This window comes from Delphinapterus leucas, chromosome 18, assembly GCF_059928025.1.
Source record: "Delphinapterus leucas isolate spDelLeu-1000000601 "Yukka" chromosome 18, BTC_Dleu_Yukka2, whole genome shotgun sequence".
Lineage (NCBI taxonomy): Eukaryota > Metazoa > Chordata > Mammalia > Artiodactyla > Monodontidae > Delphinapterus > Delphinapterus leucas.
The window spans coordinates 12,075,783-12,094,597 of record NC_143146.1 but is presented as its reverse complement, the minus strand read 5'-3'; the positions used below and the strand labels follow the sequence as shown (position 1 = coordinate 12,094,597).

Here is an 18,815-nt window from a genome sequence, read left to right as displayed (position 1 = left end):
CCTATTTCATTGTTGTAAAGCAGAATTATAGATAAGAGAAAAACCTCAATGACAACTAAATTTTAAAGTTTTTCTTAAAACATAAATATGTTTACTTATAATTAAATTTTAGCAACAATAACAATAGAAAAATAGGATGCTTAGACCAAGACCCCATGAATACATTATCACAGGATACACAGCAACGGAAGAAAACAAATACAGGCACACTGAATGGCAACAGGGAAGGAGTAAGAACTCGCTAATGACAAGAGGCAGTCCGAGGAAAGCCTCCAGAGAAGGAGCTGCGTGGCTGCCCATCAGCAGTGAGTGTCCAGCTCTCCTCAAACTCAGCGCAGAAGCAAGAGGATGGCTGGGACAGGGCAGTGAGGGTCTATGATACTCAACAGAGAGTTCTGGTCAGATAGCAACAGAGGGCACAGACAGCTTATTCAGAAAAAGAGGAAAAAAGGCTCACTTTTAGAGATGGTTTTTGTGGCAGTCCAAACAAATTTGAGATGGACTGAAAACATTCTTTCATTAAGGAGGAAAGTGGTTAGATGAGAAATTACTCTCTTTGTAAGTTGGGAGGTGGAATGGTAAAAAAAAGGACCTTTGAAAGCGAAAAAGGGAAAGAGAGATCATTGAGGAAGGAAAAAAAGAAAGAGAGGGAAGACACAGCCAGAGGAACTGGGAGAAGAGAAAGAGGAGACAGAAGGAACAGAGCACGAGGGAGGATTTGGAAGGAAGTGGAGAAGTGCAGCAACAGGCCACGGAGGAAAATCTTTCCAGGAGGTATGCCTAAGACAGAACAAGACAGAAGGAACGTAGGAACATAGGCGAAAGATGCCCCCAGATTCCATGGCAGCAATCCAAAGACCTGTCACTGTCTTCATGGCGGTTTATGAGAATTACAACCGCCAATCCCCACAGACGACAGTTCCCACACTTCTGGATCCAAGCAACACAGAGAATGACACAACACTTCAAACTAAAACTCCCACAGTACCTGGCGATATATCGCTTCCCCATGTACTGGAACTGGTGCAAGCAGACTCTGCAGAGAGAGTGAAAGATTACTAGGGAGCGATAAAGTCACTGGAGATGAAATTATTTTTGACACATGGCTTTGTTTAAACCCATTTACAGTAACATGTTCAATAAGCTCTTACATCTACCACTAGCCCCTTACTTCTGGTTTTCAGAAATTCTCTGGAAGGTCCCTCTAAACCCAGGGAAAATGGTCAAACACAAGGGAGGCCGCATATTGCGCTGCTATCAGTGCCATGGTGGCTGGTTTGAGCAACGCAGAAGAAAGGCCCAGGACCGACAGGATTGACTGTTGACTTTGGGTGTGGATATTTACTCCACGTCTGCCTTAGAAGGCATGGTGGAAACCATATGCACTGTTCCAAGTTGCTTATACCGTTCTCATTCAGCCTATGTAAGGAGCTTTCTTTTCTGATTCAAGTAAATGGACTGGCTCCTTACAGACATCAAGTTATGTATTTTTTTGTTTTATTTTACTGTATTTTATTTACAACATTGATTGTTTTTTTAAAAAAATCATATATTTAATAAGAGTCAGTTAAAACAACGTCTAGTAAGTTCTTCTGAACTTACTAGAATCTTGTCTCACATGTGACAACTCCCACCTTTAACTCAGCAGAGGAAGTGACCATGAATTTGGGGACCAAGACCATAATTCCAAAATGCACAAAGCTCTGAACACCATGGGTTTGCCCTGAATTCGTGCAAACACATTTGGCAGCAAATTCATGACCCCAACTAACAGAGGTAAAGCTACCTGGTCATGATTTAACCTACTACTGTGGACAATCATAGTATACAGAAATAACTTCTTACTGCAGAAACAATCACGTGCTTGACTGTGGGGTGCTGCGGAATATACTCTCTATGTAAATTTTTCAAAAATCCAAAAAATTCTGGATTTGAAAACTCATCTGGCCCCACTAGTTTTGGATAAGGGATTGTAGATTCGTGTTTCTGGAAGTAAAAAGCTTAAAGGAAAACAGAAACTTAAACTAAAGTAATAAAATAATATAGACTGTATTTAAGATTTCACTTTTACATATTTTTTAATTGTAGCAGTTTTTATGTCTCAGTTTCTGAGTATCACCCACCGAATTCAGCTAATAAATGTTGTGTTATTTTATTAAAATGGCTTATACGCACAAGTAGTAACCTCTCATCTTCAATAATCACATATCTAATCATTTAAGGCTGTCACTGTCCACTGGGTCATGAGCCCCTGAGAGTGGGTGTTGGGGTTAGGTCCAGGAGAAAGAGCTTAAGGATAAGTGTGGATGTGAATATATATTGCATTCCTGGTTCAACTGTTGGTGCACTGTATTCTTCACACCTCTTAACTAGCCAGGAAAAATCAAGAGTCAATGAGCAAAGACGAAACTACTCACTCCAATATTGTAAAAAAATCCATAAGTTCAGATGTTGAGGCCTTGTTCCAATATGTAAACAAAGCATCTGGAAAGTAAACATTTATTTGATTAGAATTATAATGCCTATTTCATACATTATAAGATGGGAAGAGACCTCAGAGTGTAGGCCTCCAAGCTTTCCTCGGCCCCCTTTTATAGTTGACCAGAGGATAAACCACAGTGACTAATCTATTATAATGGGTAACATGCACAACAGGCTTAGTCAGTATGAAGAAGCTACATTTGAACTTTAATTTCAGCATGCATCATCTAGCCCTGCATGGTACCTATTTAACTTATACATAATGTGCTCTTAAATGGACTAGAAAATTACCCACTACAGAATCCCTCCCCAGTAGAGAATCTGTTGAAAATTCTTACATGTACGTAAGTAACCCCTTCCCAACACACACACACACACACACACACACACTCTGCAGTGGAAGCATGTATCCTACAGGCACTGTTTTGCCCTTTGAGTTTTAATTCAGCAATTAAGCCTGGATCTATCTCAGTCTTTTCCAAGCTGCATAACAGTCCTCTCCATGGATGTACTACAACTGAGTTAACCAGTTCCCCTACTGACAGACATTTACTTGTTCTTCCCCCCCAATTCTTTGCTATTATAAATCATGCTACGGTAAAAATCCTTTTTACATGCGTCCTTGCACACTTGTCCAACTACATCTAAAGGAGAAATTCTTAGAAGTGAACTAGCATGTTAATAGTGTGTACATTTAAAATTTGACATATATTGTCAAATAGCCTTCCAAATAACAATGTATGAGAGTTCCTATTTCCTAGCATGATGGTACAATGTACCAGTGGTTAAGAACCACACCTGCTCTTTATCAAGAACAACTGGGCACATCTTTAGTTAAGGCAAATCCTACAAATTCACTTACAGGAAGCATTCTCTGTGTATGACTCTTAACCATTCGACATTGCACAAAGAGTGTTAGCTAAACATTTTTGCCTTCTCACATTTTACATTGAAGTTGAGAAATGCGTTAAAAGATTTCTCTCAGGGAAAAAGCCACTGAGTCTTTGGGGCCTGAGATGAGCAAGAGGCTGGCTGCAGAGATGCTGGAGGCTCATGAAGATGCATGGCAACGGACTTTTATCCTACACTTGTCAAGAACAGTGACAGGCGGGAGAAGCCGTGGGATACATACCAAGTACCTGCTATGCACCAGGCACTGTGTTAGGTCTCATGATTTCACATATATCCTGTCATCGAATCCTCACCATGATCTGGGGCAGAGTTTCCATTTACAAATGAACTAATGAAGGCTCAGAGAAGCTAAGTAACTCTCCCAACTGCCAGCTGACAGAAGGCCGGTGGCATGGCGATTTAAATCAAGTGCACCTGATTTTGAAAGCCATGCCTGGCCTCTTAGACCAGAGGGTGGGTCGGGGAGCTTCCATCTCTTGGGGGTTTCAAGTTTAGAATCCAGAGAGACGGACTCTGGTTACTTGAGGCTGGTGTGTTGGGAACCCAGGGAGTTCCCTGGATGCTGGGCCCCTCGGGGTCAACTTGCAGACACCTGAGGCCAGCAGACAGAACCAGCTGGCCAGCCGGGTGGTACCATCGTGGCCTGTCCTTGCTCTGTGCTCTGGCTATTGGCTGAGGAGGGGGAAAGACAGAGCTAAGCTCTATTACGGAGAAAGGAGGCACAAGAAGGCACAGAGGGCGAGGGGCCCTGTGTGTAGAAGGTGCGCATTAAATGTGGGATAAAGGAAAGAGTAGCGACAGAGCTAGTTACACAACTGATTTTGGTTATCTGTCTGGTAAACTATTCTAAAGGCAATTTCTCCCCCACCCCATACTATACACAAAAACCAATGCTTGGTAGATACTAAGATTTAAATGTGAAAATTTAAATAATACAGCTTTTAAAGAAAATACAGGAGAATATCTTCAGAGCCTGGGGGGTAGGTAAAGATTTCTTAAATGAGACACACAAAAAATTCTAATTATAAAGGGGAAAAAAAGTGTAACAACAGTAGTTGTAAAAAAAAGGATATTCTAAAACTGTTTTGAAGAAGTTGTTGCATTTTTTAAATATGTGCCTGGCCTTCCAAAAGGCTGACTTTAAAGGGTAACTTTCACTTGGATGCAAAATTTCTTGTATATTTGTTTTTTAAAAAGTTATTTTCTAGTTACACATCACATTTAATATTTGAAATGTAAAATATTTTAAAGAAAACTTTCAATAAAGGAAAAACAGGACTATAATGCTGGCTGAAACTCACTACCATGATGAAAATTGAGAACGTTTGACTTAATGGGAAGAATTTCAACTTTCTAACTGAAAAATCAGAGTAAGAGCCTGGGGCTTTTGTATTTGGTCATCATTCACAAAAAAAAATCTTGTCTGTTTGTGTTTTTCAAAATAGCTATTTTAAAGTAACAAGTTGACAGAAGAGTAAAATCTTCCAGTTCCAAAGCATTTTAAGGATCATATGCTGCTCCTAACTTCTGAGCTACAGGTCAGGCTCTTAGTGCTGCCGAAATGGAAGCTCGATACAAAAGAAACACTATTTGCAGCAGAAGTACCTTCCCCTGGATGCTCAATGCCCACACCCCCTGCCACCAGACAAGTGGGCTTCAGGTCTCCAAAAATGGCATTTTACTTTCAAAAGAGTTTATCTTCTCTCAATGACCTTAATGAAGCTCACAGTACCCTTCCTAATTTGTTACAGGAAAATTAAGAAGATTTTTGACCAAGGTAAGAACTGTGACATTACACTATGGCACAGTTTCATGTGATTGCTTATATCACACAATCAGAGTTGGAACTGTCCTGCCATGAATGTTTACAAGCTTTAAATGGTACTGATAAAGCATTAATGGTTGTGGTCATTTCTATTTAAAAATGTCGTTGTCAAACCCTTAATGAGAAGCTTAATCTACCAGAATACCACTATTTCCATTAGAAAACTAAACACACCCCACCTCTAGTTAAAGCCAGGAATGTCACACACACTGTAAATGGAAGAGATGCTTAGGTCACCAACACTACATTCTCTAATTCAAGAGACTGACTAATAAAATTATACAAGTTGCCAGTAAGTTTGCTTGGACAAATGAAATTAAAAAGAAAAAAATCAAAAGCTACTTCATTTATCTGCTTCCGTCTCCCTTAGTGAAGATGTATGTCTGAGCTTAATATACATTTTTAAAATACGCCATTCACATTTTAGCACTCTTTCTGAAATACAATAATTAATGAAAATAAATTTCCAAATTAAGACTTTTATTTCTAGTACATTCAGTAAATTAATATGTATTTCAAACAAGAGAGAAAATCCCTTTAAATCCTTAAACACTTTGAACCAACTACAATTTTTAAAAAATAAACCAAATACTGAAACAAGGAAAGTAAAACAGGTATCTTCATTTTTTTACCTACCATCAGACATGCTTTTTAAGATGTAGAGGAAACACATCAGCAGGCTCTTAATCTCAGACTGGTCAAGTTTGTCACAGCGAACGACAGAATTTCCCAAAGTGCCACTTTGCTGGTGCTAAAGAAGGAAACAGAGGTGATTCTTCTCCTTCGTTACAGGTAAAACAAAATTAGGTTCACTTTTCTCCCTTGGAAGAGAAAGAGTCTTAGAATTGAGTCAAATCATACAAATTGGAAGGTATAAATGATTTGTCAACGAACTACAAGCACACTGTCACCAAATACACACAAGTGTTAATCCATGGAAGCTCTGTCTTGTCTCCTTGGCACACTCTCCCGGGACAAGCCAGAAGGCACGGACCTTTCAAACTGAAAAACCAGTCGTAGTTGTCGGCTTAGTGCCGAAATGCCAAGCAAAACTTCATGCAAAAAACTGTGCGTGCTAAGATCAAAAACAAATGATGATTCAGAAGACAGTACCAAACCAAACATATCCTCAGGAAAACGTCAGTGGCTGAAAACAGCAAATTAAGTCCAAGGGGCTGCTATGGACCAGCCACTAAAGCCTGGAGCTGAGTCACCGTTATTCCGTTACATCCTAGGGCAGCCCTGGGGGAAAACCACAGGCAGGTGCCCGATAGGGACAAACAGGGACACCTCAGTGCAGCAGGACCAAAGCCCCTAAACTGATGAGATCACGCCATCATCAGCTTAGCTCAACACTGCAAACTTCAGAAAGCTCAGGGCGCAGGGTGAGGGCAGCTTTGCCACTAGACAGCAGGTTCACACCATGTTCAAAGCATTCACTTAAAGAAAAAAGAACAAGAATCTCATCTCATTTAAAAAACACAAGAAATTTAAAAATCTTGAAAGTTATATTTCCAATTGAAATCTGGAAAAATTTTTTGCCAAATACCAAAGCAGAAAGATCAGTGAAAAAATATCTTTCATTCAAGGTACTGGTGGGCAATGGAAAAGATATATACTAATCGGGTTTAACTAATAACATAACACGAGTATTTTTATTATAAGAAGAGACACACTGCAATTAGCGGCAAAGCCGTGGTGCCGGCGTACCTCCCGCCCACCCACTTCATCAGCGCCGCTGGGAGAGCCCAGGCCTCCCTGCAGCGGGAGCAGGGGCGCCGCCTGTGGGGCCTCTTCCGGCAGAGGCAGCAGCGTTAGCAGCGAGAAGTCCATGGTGACCCGGTGTCTCCTGGCTGACTGGCCGCTCTCCTCCTCTCCAGCTCCGCGTATGACACAAGCCGAGTGCCTTCTGAGCAGCTTCTCCCTCTACGCACGAAGGCATGTCAGGGTCAAGGGAAAAGTTCGACAGGTCATGACACCTGCGCGGAGACGCTCGGACGGCTACAGAACCGCAGCTGAGGGTCATCACGGCGAGGTCGACCACACAACCGCGGTAAGGTTACGAAGCTGACCCCGAGGAAGGGCGGCTTCCACGTTTCTGAGAACTAGGAATACATCCCTAAGAGAATCACGTGTTTATTGGTACATAAACCTATAACTTAACCTATACATAACTTGTCTATAACTTGAAATAACTTAGGAAAACAGTGGCCGAGGTGAGACTAATCTATCATGGTTCCAGGTTTAAATCCAAGCTTTATCCATTTGCACAAAATTCCAAACTTAGGTATTTCAAGAAAAAAATAGTTAAATATGAGGAGGATGTGTTGTGTTGGGGGCACAGTATGAATAGAGTGATTTCAAATAAAGCCTTGTCCCTGCATCATCTGTACAACTGATTAATCTTTTCTGGAGCCAGCTTCGGATCCAACGCCCATTCGCACGGACAACTGTGTTATAATTGGTGTTCCCTGGCACACAGACCGTGGGGATTCTAAGCAAGTGGCATTTTGATTTCCCTACCTGTTCAAACTGCCAGAACCACTGGCTCAAAGTGCTCCACTGTAAACACTGCCCTGATGAAATCCTACAACAGGAACCAGGGGGTTTCAGGGAATGGGCTCCATCCCTAGACCATACTCTGAGATCATCTACCCCAGGTTAACTGAGTTGTTTAAGGAAAAAAAGAAAAAAGGTCATACTTACTGAACACTAGAACATGAAGCATGTTTACTTTGGGCTAAATCCATTAGTTATAAGAAACACTTAAGTTACATTAAAAGAAATTACCTTATCCAGGGAATTGCTCTTCTCACTATTCCTTTCTGGAAGGCTGTTCCCGGAATCTGTGCTTATGAGGGATCCTCTTGAATCAGCATTTCTCACACTACTGATGTTTGGAGTTGAGTTTGTATACGGAGAAGCTAAACAGAAATCAAGCCAAGACCAAAGATTTGGTGAGACAGAACAAAATAAAAATAAGTACTGAACTTTAATAAGGGAAACTGCTTTTATGGCACTTATTTTTCCTGTGAGAAAGCTGGCTCAAGAGTTTCATTCAATTAACTCTCCTTTAAAGAACCAGGCCATTTAGATTGAGATACAAATAACCGTTAATCTGAAACGTTCAGACATAACTATCAATTCACTTATGAGAAACCACCTTGGATTGCTCAGACTAAAGGAGAACATGCTGGTTCAGACTGGGGTAGAATAAAGACTTCAAAAAATTAAAAAGATAAATCCACCTACAACTATCAAATAAAAAAAAACTAAACCATGCAATAAACGTGCAGTACTCAAACGGCGGGCTGAGATACCCCAGAAAACTCTGAGGGGTGTCATGGGACATTTTAAAGTTTCTAGGAAAACAGTGATACTTGACATCTGCCAGAAACTGTAGTTTCAACCTCCGACTGTGCTACATTCCTTTCCGTGATGTCATATCTCTGTGAAGCGGGGTATTTGGTGGTCGCGATGATAAAAAGCAAGTACTGGGTGAAAATCAGTGTGGAACAGGAAATGAGAATGTTGGTGAGTGATCTGATTCCAAATTTGAGAAGCCGTGTAGCGCCCAACAGGCACACACAACCCATTAGTAAGAATCGTGGTTAGTAAAAATAAAAATTTTTTTCTTTATGTATGTATATAGTTTTCAAATGCCTACTAAGTTGTTAGGTTATAAGTACTTATTATTTGGCCCTAAGTACCTAATAAACAGAACCATTAGGTGTTTCTTTTGGCCTTGGGGACTCCATGAAAAATTACTTTGATTAATAAGGGTGCTGTGAATTGAGAATGTTTGGGAATCTCTGCAATAAACAGTTACAAGCAGAAAGGAAATCTAACTTGGAAATAAAATTTGTGACATCTGTTGAAAAAAATAGCATTTTAAGGGAGAAGTCAACCCCTACCTCAATACTGTGGAATTTTTAAAAGTAATAGATCGACTTCCTGCTTAGATAAGATTTAAATAAATCACATAAGTAAAAATGACTCTTAGACTTGCACATTCTGGCTTGAACCAAAAGGCATGCCTCCGGCTACAAGGCTGGGCTGGCAGTGCACACTGCGGAAGACTTTCGGCGCCACGCTGCAGCAAGCTATAAGCACAGCCTCCCACCCCCAAGCTGCCTTCACCTGAGATGCCTTTCCTTGGCACCTCAGAACAGGCAGGCCCTTTTTGGGTTTCAGCCTGCAAATTAGCTGCCATGGGCTGATACACCTCGAAGTTAATCCTCTCCCCGCCCCTAACACTCAGGTTTATCCACCACCATCTCTGAAACCAGTTCAGTGTATTAAGTATATCAAGCAAAGAAGGGCAAGGGAATCTGAAAATGTAAGTGCAAACAGGAACACGTAAACCACTGGCCAGGGGCTGCGCCTACCCAGAATAGGAACTGTGTGATTGACTGCCACAGGGTACAGGTAAAAACCCTATGAAAAAGCCAGGGGCCTTTTTCTATACTCAGAGAGAAAAGAAACATGCACTGTGACCAAATTATAACTATCGTCTTCCTAATATAACCAGACTTCATACTTAGTGTAGAACACAGAACTCAGGAGAAAAAGGCTCTCAGTAAAGTAAAATTAGACATTAAATTCTCAAAGTTTTAGGCTCAGTTCCAGAACAAGAGTTCTAATCTAAGGCAAACAGATGTAAATGCAATAAATCAAAATCAACATGCTGGGGCTTCCCTAGTGGCGCAGTGGTTGAGAGTCCACTTGCCGATGCAGGGGACACGGGTTCGTGCCCCGGTCCGGGAAGATCCCACGTGCCGTGGAGCAGCTAGGCCCATGAGCCATGGCCGCTGAGCCTGCGCGTCTGGAGCCTGTGCTCCGCAAGGGGAGAGGCCACAACAGTGAGAGGCCCGCGTACCGCAAAAAAAAAAAATAAAAAAATCAACATGCTTAGTAGAACTATGTTCCTGGTGTGTGTGTGTGTGTGTGTGTGTGTGTGTGTGTGTTTAATATCCTGGCCCAGTGCATAACTTTTAAAAGAAGTTTAGTTCAGCTCTCTCCCCTTTGTACAGACAGCAAAATGCAATACACTGAGTAGGTAGGTAAAGGAACCCTGAGCCTAAGAATGCAATTTTTTTTAAATTAATTTATTTATTTTTGGCTGTGTTGGGTCTTCGCTGCTGTGCGTGGGCCCCCTCTAGCTGAGGCGAGTGGGGGCCGCTCCTTGCCGTGGTGCGCAGGCCTCTCACTGCAGTGGCCTCTCATGCTGCGGAGCATGGGCTCCAGGTGCATGGGCCTTAGTAGCTGCAGCACACGGGCTCAGCAGTTGTGGCTCAAGGGCTCTAGAGTGCAGGCTCACTAGTTGTGGTGCACGGGCTTAGTTGCTCTGCGGCATGTGGGATCTTCCTGGACCAGGGCTCAAACCCACGTCCCCTGCATTGGCAGGCGGACTCCCAACCACTGTGCCACCAGGGAAGCCCCTAAAATGAACGTAATCTTTGAGTAGTTTTTATCCAGGCAATGAATCAGTTTCAGAAATTTTCATGCACCATGTTCCAAAGACATTAAAAAAACCGCTGAGGGTACATTCTCAGTAAGTGTGGAAACAGAATTTCCTTAAGAGACGTAAAGAGAAAGTCAGCTCTTGATAAGCACTGGGACTAAAACGAACTGGAAATTCCTTGCTGAATAAAAGAAGAATTGCTAAAGCTACCAGAAAACAACTAGTAAACCCAGTTCAAAGGTGGGGGCTGCTTTCCTGGAAGGCATTTCTAAAAGGAAACAAGGATTAAAGTGTTTAAAGATGGGGGCAACATAGATAAAAGCCTGAGTATAAATTAAGTCTATTGTGGTGAATTCCCATGAAAAGTGGATCCAGATCTTGAAATTCAAGAAAGAATGAAATGGGACAAAATTAGCCTTGAGAACTTTTTGTAACTTCACCATGAACACAGAGCAATCGAAGGCCATTTATGTCATTGAAGTTGTGCTAAAGACCCCCCTCGGCTCATCTCTATGTTCTCAAGGCACCCCAAACCCTGAAAAGGTGAATGTGGAATTGGAGAATCAAGTCAGAGTCAAAACATCACCTCATTCTAGTTTCAGCATTTCCACAAAGTCTTGAATCCTACAGAATACTGGTCAGAGAGGACAGAGAGTTAAGATTTAGGCTACTAAGAGTCTATCACAAAGCATGAATAACACTGAAGAACTGTGCTTGTTATAATGACAGTCAAATAATAACACTGTTTACCTTGCCAAGCACTGCACACATTCAACTAGCTCTTCATCCCTCACCACGACTCTATTTTTGAGATGTGGACACAGGGTAAAGAGGAGAGACACCCTGCCCATGGCAATTGTAAATGGTGGAGTTTGGATCCAAAGCCACATCTGTCTGACTTTAAAAACAGTGCTGGGAACCGCTGCAGACAAAGCCCCTGAAAGGACCCCTTCCCCACTCCCGGAGAGCGGCTGGGCTTGTGGACAGAGTGGGGCAAAGGAGACAGAGCGAGGGCCCCATGAGAAAGGCAATGGAAATACCACGTGCCAGGCTCTGCGTTTTGTATGAATTAACTCATTTCATCTTTACAACGCCAAATGAGGTAAGTATGACTATGAAAAATACACAGAAACAGAAGTAAGATTAAAGACTGGTATGAGCATTATGGGATAAATCTGAGCATTGGTATGAGGTTTCCAATTTTACAGTCTGGCCAGTTTCATCACCTACATGAAATACCACGTTAGCAACTAGAACAACACAAAAGCTAAGGACATAAACTCAGAATGAACCACAGTCCTGCAGATTAATTAGGTAAAAGGACTGCCCTTTATTCTGCCCTATGAGTTAGTACCATTATTGGGCGGTCTAAGCAGTAGCCACAGCAGGATGCTTCATTTATTCAAGCTGTGGTGTAAAAGAGAGGAAGAAATGAAGACAGCATAAGCCTGTGAGTGTCTGTGAAGATATATATATATATTTTTTGTACCGTTATCTTTATGAAGGAGCTGGCACATGTGCTCAATCAGAGTATTAATAAATACATTTCTCAGGCATTTTCTTATGGAAAAACTACTCAATTTGAATCTTGATTTATGCCATCTGTTTTCCTCCCCATGGGGGCTGCTCTAACATTATTTCAGATAGAAAAGATATTGTAGGAAAGAAGATTTTAGAAAACTGATTTCAGGACTGCATTCTAGCCATAAACCAGTATCTCCATCAGCAATTAGTCTGTCACATCTCATCTAAATCGTTAACACTACAAATAAATCCTACCCACCACACACACACTTGCAAAGATATTCTTTTCCTAAAAGTATAAACAATCTAGTTTGAAGGTTTAAAATGAAAAATTAACACGCATTAAACAAAAAGCAAACAGGACAAATATGTGGTTAAGTGTACTACATGTGTTATTCCTGAAATCTGAGATCTTTATTTCAGTGTAGAGTTAAGGGTTTCATAGCTGAGGAGCAAAATCAGGAAAAGAATATTTGAAGTAGAAACTCAAGACTTCAAAGTTCTGATTTGAAAGCTAACAAATGATTGGATTAAAGACGCTTTCCGAATTAGACTGCAGAGAAGCAGGTCAGAGCCCGAGCATTACCAATGCCAGAGATGGCACCAAAGAGGTCCTTGTGCAGACTGGCATCCAGCGTGCTCCCAGACTTCTGCGGTGTCACTATCGGGTTCACGGCTGGCAAAGTAAGGGATTCCTCCTTCACAGTCTGTCGAGGAGGAGAGAGACAAGAAACAATTGAAGATGACTTTAAAGGATTCACCAACAGTTCTTGCAAGTGTGAGGGCGAGCATAAGAACAGGACAGAACAGCCTGGCATGTTAAACGTGCCTGAGTGGGAGGAGCACAGCGCGGGGTGGAGGTGGGGTGTGTGGGTCAGAGAAGCGGCAGGAGGAGGGAGCACGGGGCACGTCAGGTCTGGGGCGGGCGGAGAAACCTTGGCCCATGAAGTCCTGTATTTCCCCAGGAGGTCTAGCACCCTTCCCTTTCCAGAGCTCTGATGCCCAACATTTCTGTAGATTATTTCAGTATGTTTCTTCCTTCAGAAGAAGCCCCACGTGCTCTTTCTAACTGGAACGTTGCTTTTTTTCTCTCACATCAGAAATCTTCCCAAATGAGCAACAGTGACCTCACAGTAGCAGCAGTGAAAACCTCTGCAAGGTGGGTGCTTCGTGTGAATTCTCAATCAGTGGAGAAATTATGTTCATTATGAACTTATGTCATAAAAGGGATTTTACTTTCATGAAAGCCAAAGCAAAAGCTGGTGTTCATTTTTCTCAGGATTGAAGCAGTACAGATAGGTAGCATTACACCCTGAATTACTTATTCCGATTAGAAAAGCAGACAAATTTAGAGAATACACATGTGAAATACAATGTTGTCGAGGGTGAGATTAGTGTGGTGCATTCCATGTAAGGACAGTGAACATTCACGCTCTTTGGAACTACAAAAACTATTCTATAAACACGGTTCATCTCAATGCACCATCACGTAGGAGATGTATAGAAAACAGGACAAAGCACCACCTGCTTTGGGACAGAAATACACACAAGGGAGCTCCCCCGGTGTATGCCATAATGACAAAGTGGCAAGATGAACAATGGAGCCGGTTCACGGGGCCAGAATAAACAGGAAAAGGGCACTGCTGAACTACTAACACCTATCCAAATTAATGCCAGGTTGTCTCCAACCAAAACACTTTGAGATCATTTCTGGCATCATCCTTCAGTCAACTTAATTTCCAGTATATCTTTAAATGACTGCATAAAGCTAAAGTAAATTAAGGTGGTCAGTTTGGGGAGGTGGGGTCATTCACCCTGGCCCCCCGATATCTAGTCTGATTATCTTTCTAATTTTACAGACACAGAGGAACTTCAGCCCAAAGAGGTGGCTTTTCCAAGACTGTGTAGTATGTTACATCAGAACAGGGGCTAGCACTGAGCTCTTATAGCACGGAGGTTAGAACTATGCTTTTTTTAAAAAAAACAAAATAAACTCCTTCCTCTATAACTTTTTGTTGGATACACAAAGAAGATCCTGAAATCTTACAAGAAAACAAGCCATCAGGAAAGCATGGCTTTTTATAATGATTTTTTTTTTTTTTTCTTTTTCTTTTCGGTTTGCGGGCCTCTCATTGTTGTGGCCTCTCCCGCTGCAGAGCACAGGCTCCGGACGCGCAGGCTCAGTGGCCATGGCTCATGGGCCCAGCCGCTCCGTGGCATGTGGGATCTTCCCAGACCGGGGCACGAACCCGTGTCCCCTGCATCGGCAGGCGGACTCTCAACCACTGTGCCACCAGGGAAGCCATATAATGATTTTTAACAAGAGTTGAAGGTTTACTGATTGACCCCGTCTTAGCCAGAAATGCAACTTACCAAGACTACTGTAGATTTTTATGGTTTTAGGGGCAAAAAAAGAGGAGACGTGTATAGTTGAATAGTGTCCCTCCAATTGCATATCCACCCTGAACCTCAGAATGTGACCTTATTTGGAAAGAGGGTCTTTGCAGATGTAATTAAGATATAAGATAGGATGATGTCATCCTGGATTAGGGTGGGCCCTAAATCCAAGCACTGGTGTCCTTATAAGGACAGGACAGGACACCAGAGACACAGACACACACCAGGGAGAATACCATGTGAAGACAGAGGCAGAGATTGGAGTGATACAGCTATAAGCTAAAAAAAGCAAGGATTTCGGGCAACCACCAGAAGCTAGGAGAAAGGTGTAGAACCAGCTCTTCACCCAGAACCTCAAGAAGGAACCAACCTAGCTGACATCTTGATTTTGGACTTTGGGCTTTCTGACTGTGAGAGAATAAATTTCTGTTGTTTTTGGCCACCCAGTTTGCGGTATTTTGTTAGGGCAGCCACAGGAAGCAAATACAGGCTGTGTCTATGTGAATGTGCTTACGTACACTGCCAGGGTTCACGGGGAAGGGAGACACATCTCTCACGTTGATCCGCTGGACATTCTCAATCAGCAGACCGAACAGAGGCAGGTAGAGAGTGGCTATCCTTGCCTGATGGCTCTGAAACAAAGGCGCAAAGCGTAAGTTTATCCCGGACTCAGAATTTAATGATGGACTGAGCTAGCACTTGGCCATCACCTGTATTTGGATCCTTCCTATAAAGATTGCTGTTAGATTTTATTGCATAAACAGAGAAAGTCTTAGTGCTGTTATCACTAATTTTCTAATTGCTTATTTCTTTATATTACTCAAAATGAAGGACACTTATCAATCATATTTCCTTCCATTAGAGAACACTCACCCTGGAAGCATATCTGTCATCAAAAGAATGCTTTATCAGCAGGTTCTTAAGCACACCAATGGCAATCAGCCGGACCTCCCTGAACTCCTGGAGGGCGGTCCCCACCTCCCTCAGTAACAGTCCCACCAAGAAGTGGTTTCTGCAGAACTCATCCGTTAATGCGTAGTCAAGGTGGAGATCTGAAATGAGGATAGAAACCGCTTTAGTTAGAAAGGATGTAACACTCTGTGAATAAAATAAAAACCAAGCCCATCCTTTGCTTTCAGCCTCCCCTGTGTGTGTCATCAGGTGGCCACATCTGCCTTCCAAGGGGAAAGGGCTGATAACCTAAAATACTGCTCTGCACTCTAAAGTGAAAACAAAATTTAAATACAAATAAATGCACTGGATTTTGATTTTAAAAGGTATTACATCCTACATAATTATTAAGTTAGTGAATAGTTTTAGTACCAATTTTTAGAATACAGGACAACATGTTATATTACAAATGTAATTTTGTTATTGATATGAAATTTAAAAATAAAATTGTAGTAACTGACAACATTACTGGGGAGTAATTTGTGCATAAGAGACATGTAATTAAAGAATAAATATAGGTGGCCTATTAAAATGTTCTTCACTACATGAGTTCATTTATCGATTTCCTAGTCATTAATGCCCATATACGCCCATTAAAACCCAACGTGTTTAAAATGAACGAGTTACCATATTACCTATTATTTTGCTATCACTGAAGATCTTATTTGACTTAGAATTTTCTAAAATATACTCTTAAAACTTCTTTACCTCAAAAAGCCAATAGAAAACTAATATAAATTAGAACTAAAATGGACAAAGCACCAAATCAAACTAGTAAGTCATCAGCAAGCGAAGTGACAAGACTGAAAGCTCTTCTGGAAAAGAGATAAGAAGCAGACGTGAAACCTACTGAGGGAGGGTAAATAAAAGCAGCTAAGCATCACACGCTAAAGCTGAAATACACCTATCCAGAAAGCTGTGGCTCGGATTTAAATTCTTATACTGAATCCATTGTTAGAGGAAAGTCTATAGGCCTCTCCTTTAACTTTAACGCCACGTTAGTTGCTTCTAAACCTATTCAAAGTCTGACCCAAGTCCTATGAACTCTTTAGCAGAAGGAAGGGAAAGAGCGTTCATCTTTCCAGAATACTCATGTCCACTGTTTACGATTTTTTTTTTTTTTTTTTTTTTTTTTGCGGTACGCGGGCCTCTCACTGTTGTGGCCTCTCCCGCTGTGGAGCACAGGCTCCGGACGCGCAGGCTCAGCGGCCATGGCTCACGGGCCCAGCCGCTCCGCGGCATGTGGGATCTTCCCGGACCGGGGCACGAACCCGTGTCCCCTGCATTGTCAGGCAGACTCTCAACCACTGCACCACCTGGGAAGCCCTGTTTACGATTTTTAGGTCCAGTTTACTGAAAAGACAGTTCATAGCTTGAATTCACATGATCCCCTTAGAAGGAAAACTATTTATGGGTTTAATTGCACACGTGTGTGTGTGTGTACGTGTGCATGTGCAGAGAGGAGAGTGGAGGAGCAGGTGAGAAGGGTAAGAGGAAGGAGGATGCTGAAAAAAAAAACGAAACTTTATTCCTATCAGTGCAGTTATGGAAATTATCTGTAGCTGACCCACCACCTGCCTAGGGCAGCCCTTCCAGCCGCCAAATACCCTGACAGTCTACTAAGAGCTTGTGCGAGTCTGGGGTACCTGAAGGCTCTCCTCCTCACTCCTCACTTGGTTCTACAGGATAGACAACTGGGCCAGTGGGGAAGACGGACATTAGCACACGTTCACTGCCCAACCGCTGGGCAGCAAGAGCTATCCTCAGCACCCTGAGAGGTGAGAGGAAAACGGTCACGGTCTCCAAGGACAGGTGGGCTAGGAACTGAAGGTGGGGTGAAGGAGGGTCTGGGGTGCAGGGTAGGGAGCAGTTCACTCCAGGTGGGGCGCTGGGAGAGGCAAGGGGGAGACCTGGCTGGGCCCACAGGGGAGGTGCTGAGTGACTGGCCAGGAGGAAGACAGGATGCCCAGGGAGGTGCTGTGTGAGGCTGAGAAGTGCGGGGAGGGCCTGCCATGTGTGAGGAGCTGGGACCAGCAGGTGCGCCTGGCCTGTGGGGAACAGTGCGGGGTGGGACAGGCGGGTGGGCTGGGGTTGGATGGGGGATGCTGAACAGCCCAGGAGCTCAACCCCTCACCTTCTTCAATTATCACCCCAAAGTTGCCTTCTCAGTCAGGCTTTGCCTGGCCACCCGATCTCAATGCCAGCCCATTTCCTATCCCCTTCCCTTGCTTTATTTCTCTCTCCTTAGCACTTATCACTCTCTCATGTTCTACATATTTCACACAGGTAAGACAGCAGGGGATTTCATCCTTGTTGTCCACAACTCTATACCAAGGCTAGGGAGAGTTGGTGCTGAGCAAATATTTGCTGAATGCATGACTGCCGACTTCAGGCCGCAGTCCCCCTTCTTGCTCTTTAAAAGGCAAGGTATTTATGTCTCTGAATGAATTCCTTTTTGAGTTTCTCTCTGAATTTCAGAGTCAGTTGATTTAGGTGTCATTAATAGTTTGGTGGCATCCTTCCACTTTTTCTCTCCTTTAGCATAAATAATCCTGAGCACATACAAGGTGCTAGATATTACTTGACAGACCCAAGAGACGAATTTGATTCATTTGACTTACTCAGTGAAGACAAAGAAGTCTCTATGACCTTAATTCTCTTCAAACTCAGAAAGGATACAGAACAGTTAATAAAGACTCAGCATGCAAACATAAAAAGCATGTGAAAAGCCATGTTGCTTGTGACATAGGTTACTGCTACTGCTATAAACAAGGACTATGAAAATGGTGGAATAGTACATTTTTGAAATGAAGCAGAGCTTTTTGTTTATTTGCTTTACTTCTTAAAGAAACATCCTAGAGGACCTAGTGACCCCAGGAGCAAAAAACCAGATGACTCCTGGGAATGCTATGGCAATGTCTTAGCTACAGTGAGAACAAATTCACTGGTTTATCATCAATTTTAAAACTGATCCAAGTATATGGCAAATGCCTACATGAATAGCATACGTAAGCATTTCAGCAATCACTTGCATTCTTTTTCTTTTAAAGGAGGAAGATGCAAGAAAGCAAGCGTCACACCCCACACCTACCTACAGGAGTGTCATTTGACTCCACAGCTGGTGAAAGAAAAGCTAATTCATAAGAAAAAAGAAAAGTGAAACAAATAAAAATAAACTACAGTAAATAAAATGGATTACTATTGTTTAAGCAATGGAACTTTTCAATGAAAAAGAGTCACACTGGCATGATCTGTAGTCTG

At 42.3% G+C, this 18,815-nt stretch overlaps 1 protein-coding gene across 43 annotated transcripts in view; it reads right to left on the bottom strand.

The window, feature by feature from the left end:
- DOCK9 (dedicator of cytokinesis 9) overlaps positions 1–18,815 on the bottom strand; it is a 280,624-nt gene that overhangs the window by 51,146 nt on the left and 210,663 nt on the right. For all 43 annotated transcript variants that reach the window (XR_016388580.1, XR_016388581.1, XR_016388582.1 and 40 more), the window contains 7 exons: positions 15,477–15,655; positions 15,122–15,235; positions 12,793–12,913; positions 8,009–8,142; positions 5,855–5,969; positions 2,418–2,484; positions 989–1,036 (listed from right to left, as the gene is read on the bottom strand). Coding sequence is in view for 9 of the 43 variants with exons in the window: in XM_089899207.1 (XP_089755333.1) it covers positions 989–1,036; positions 2,418–2,484; positions 5,855–5,969; positions 8,009–8,142; positions 12,793–12,913; positions 15,122–15,235; positions 15,477–15,655 (778 nt within the window). In the remaining 34 variants the exon portion in view is untranslated. The remainder of the gene's footprint in view (positions 1–988; positions 1,037–2,417; positions 2,485–5,854; positions 5,970–8,008; positions 8,143–12,792; positions 12,914–15,121; positions 15,236–15,476; positions 15,656–18,815) is intronic.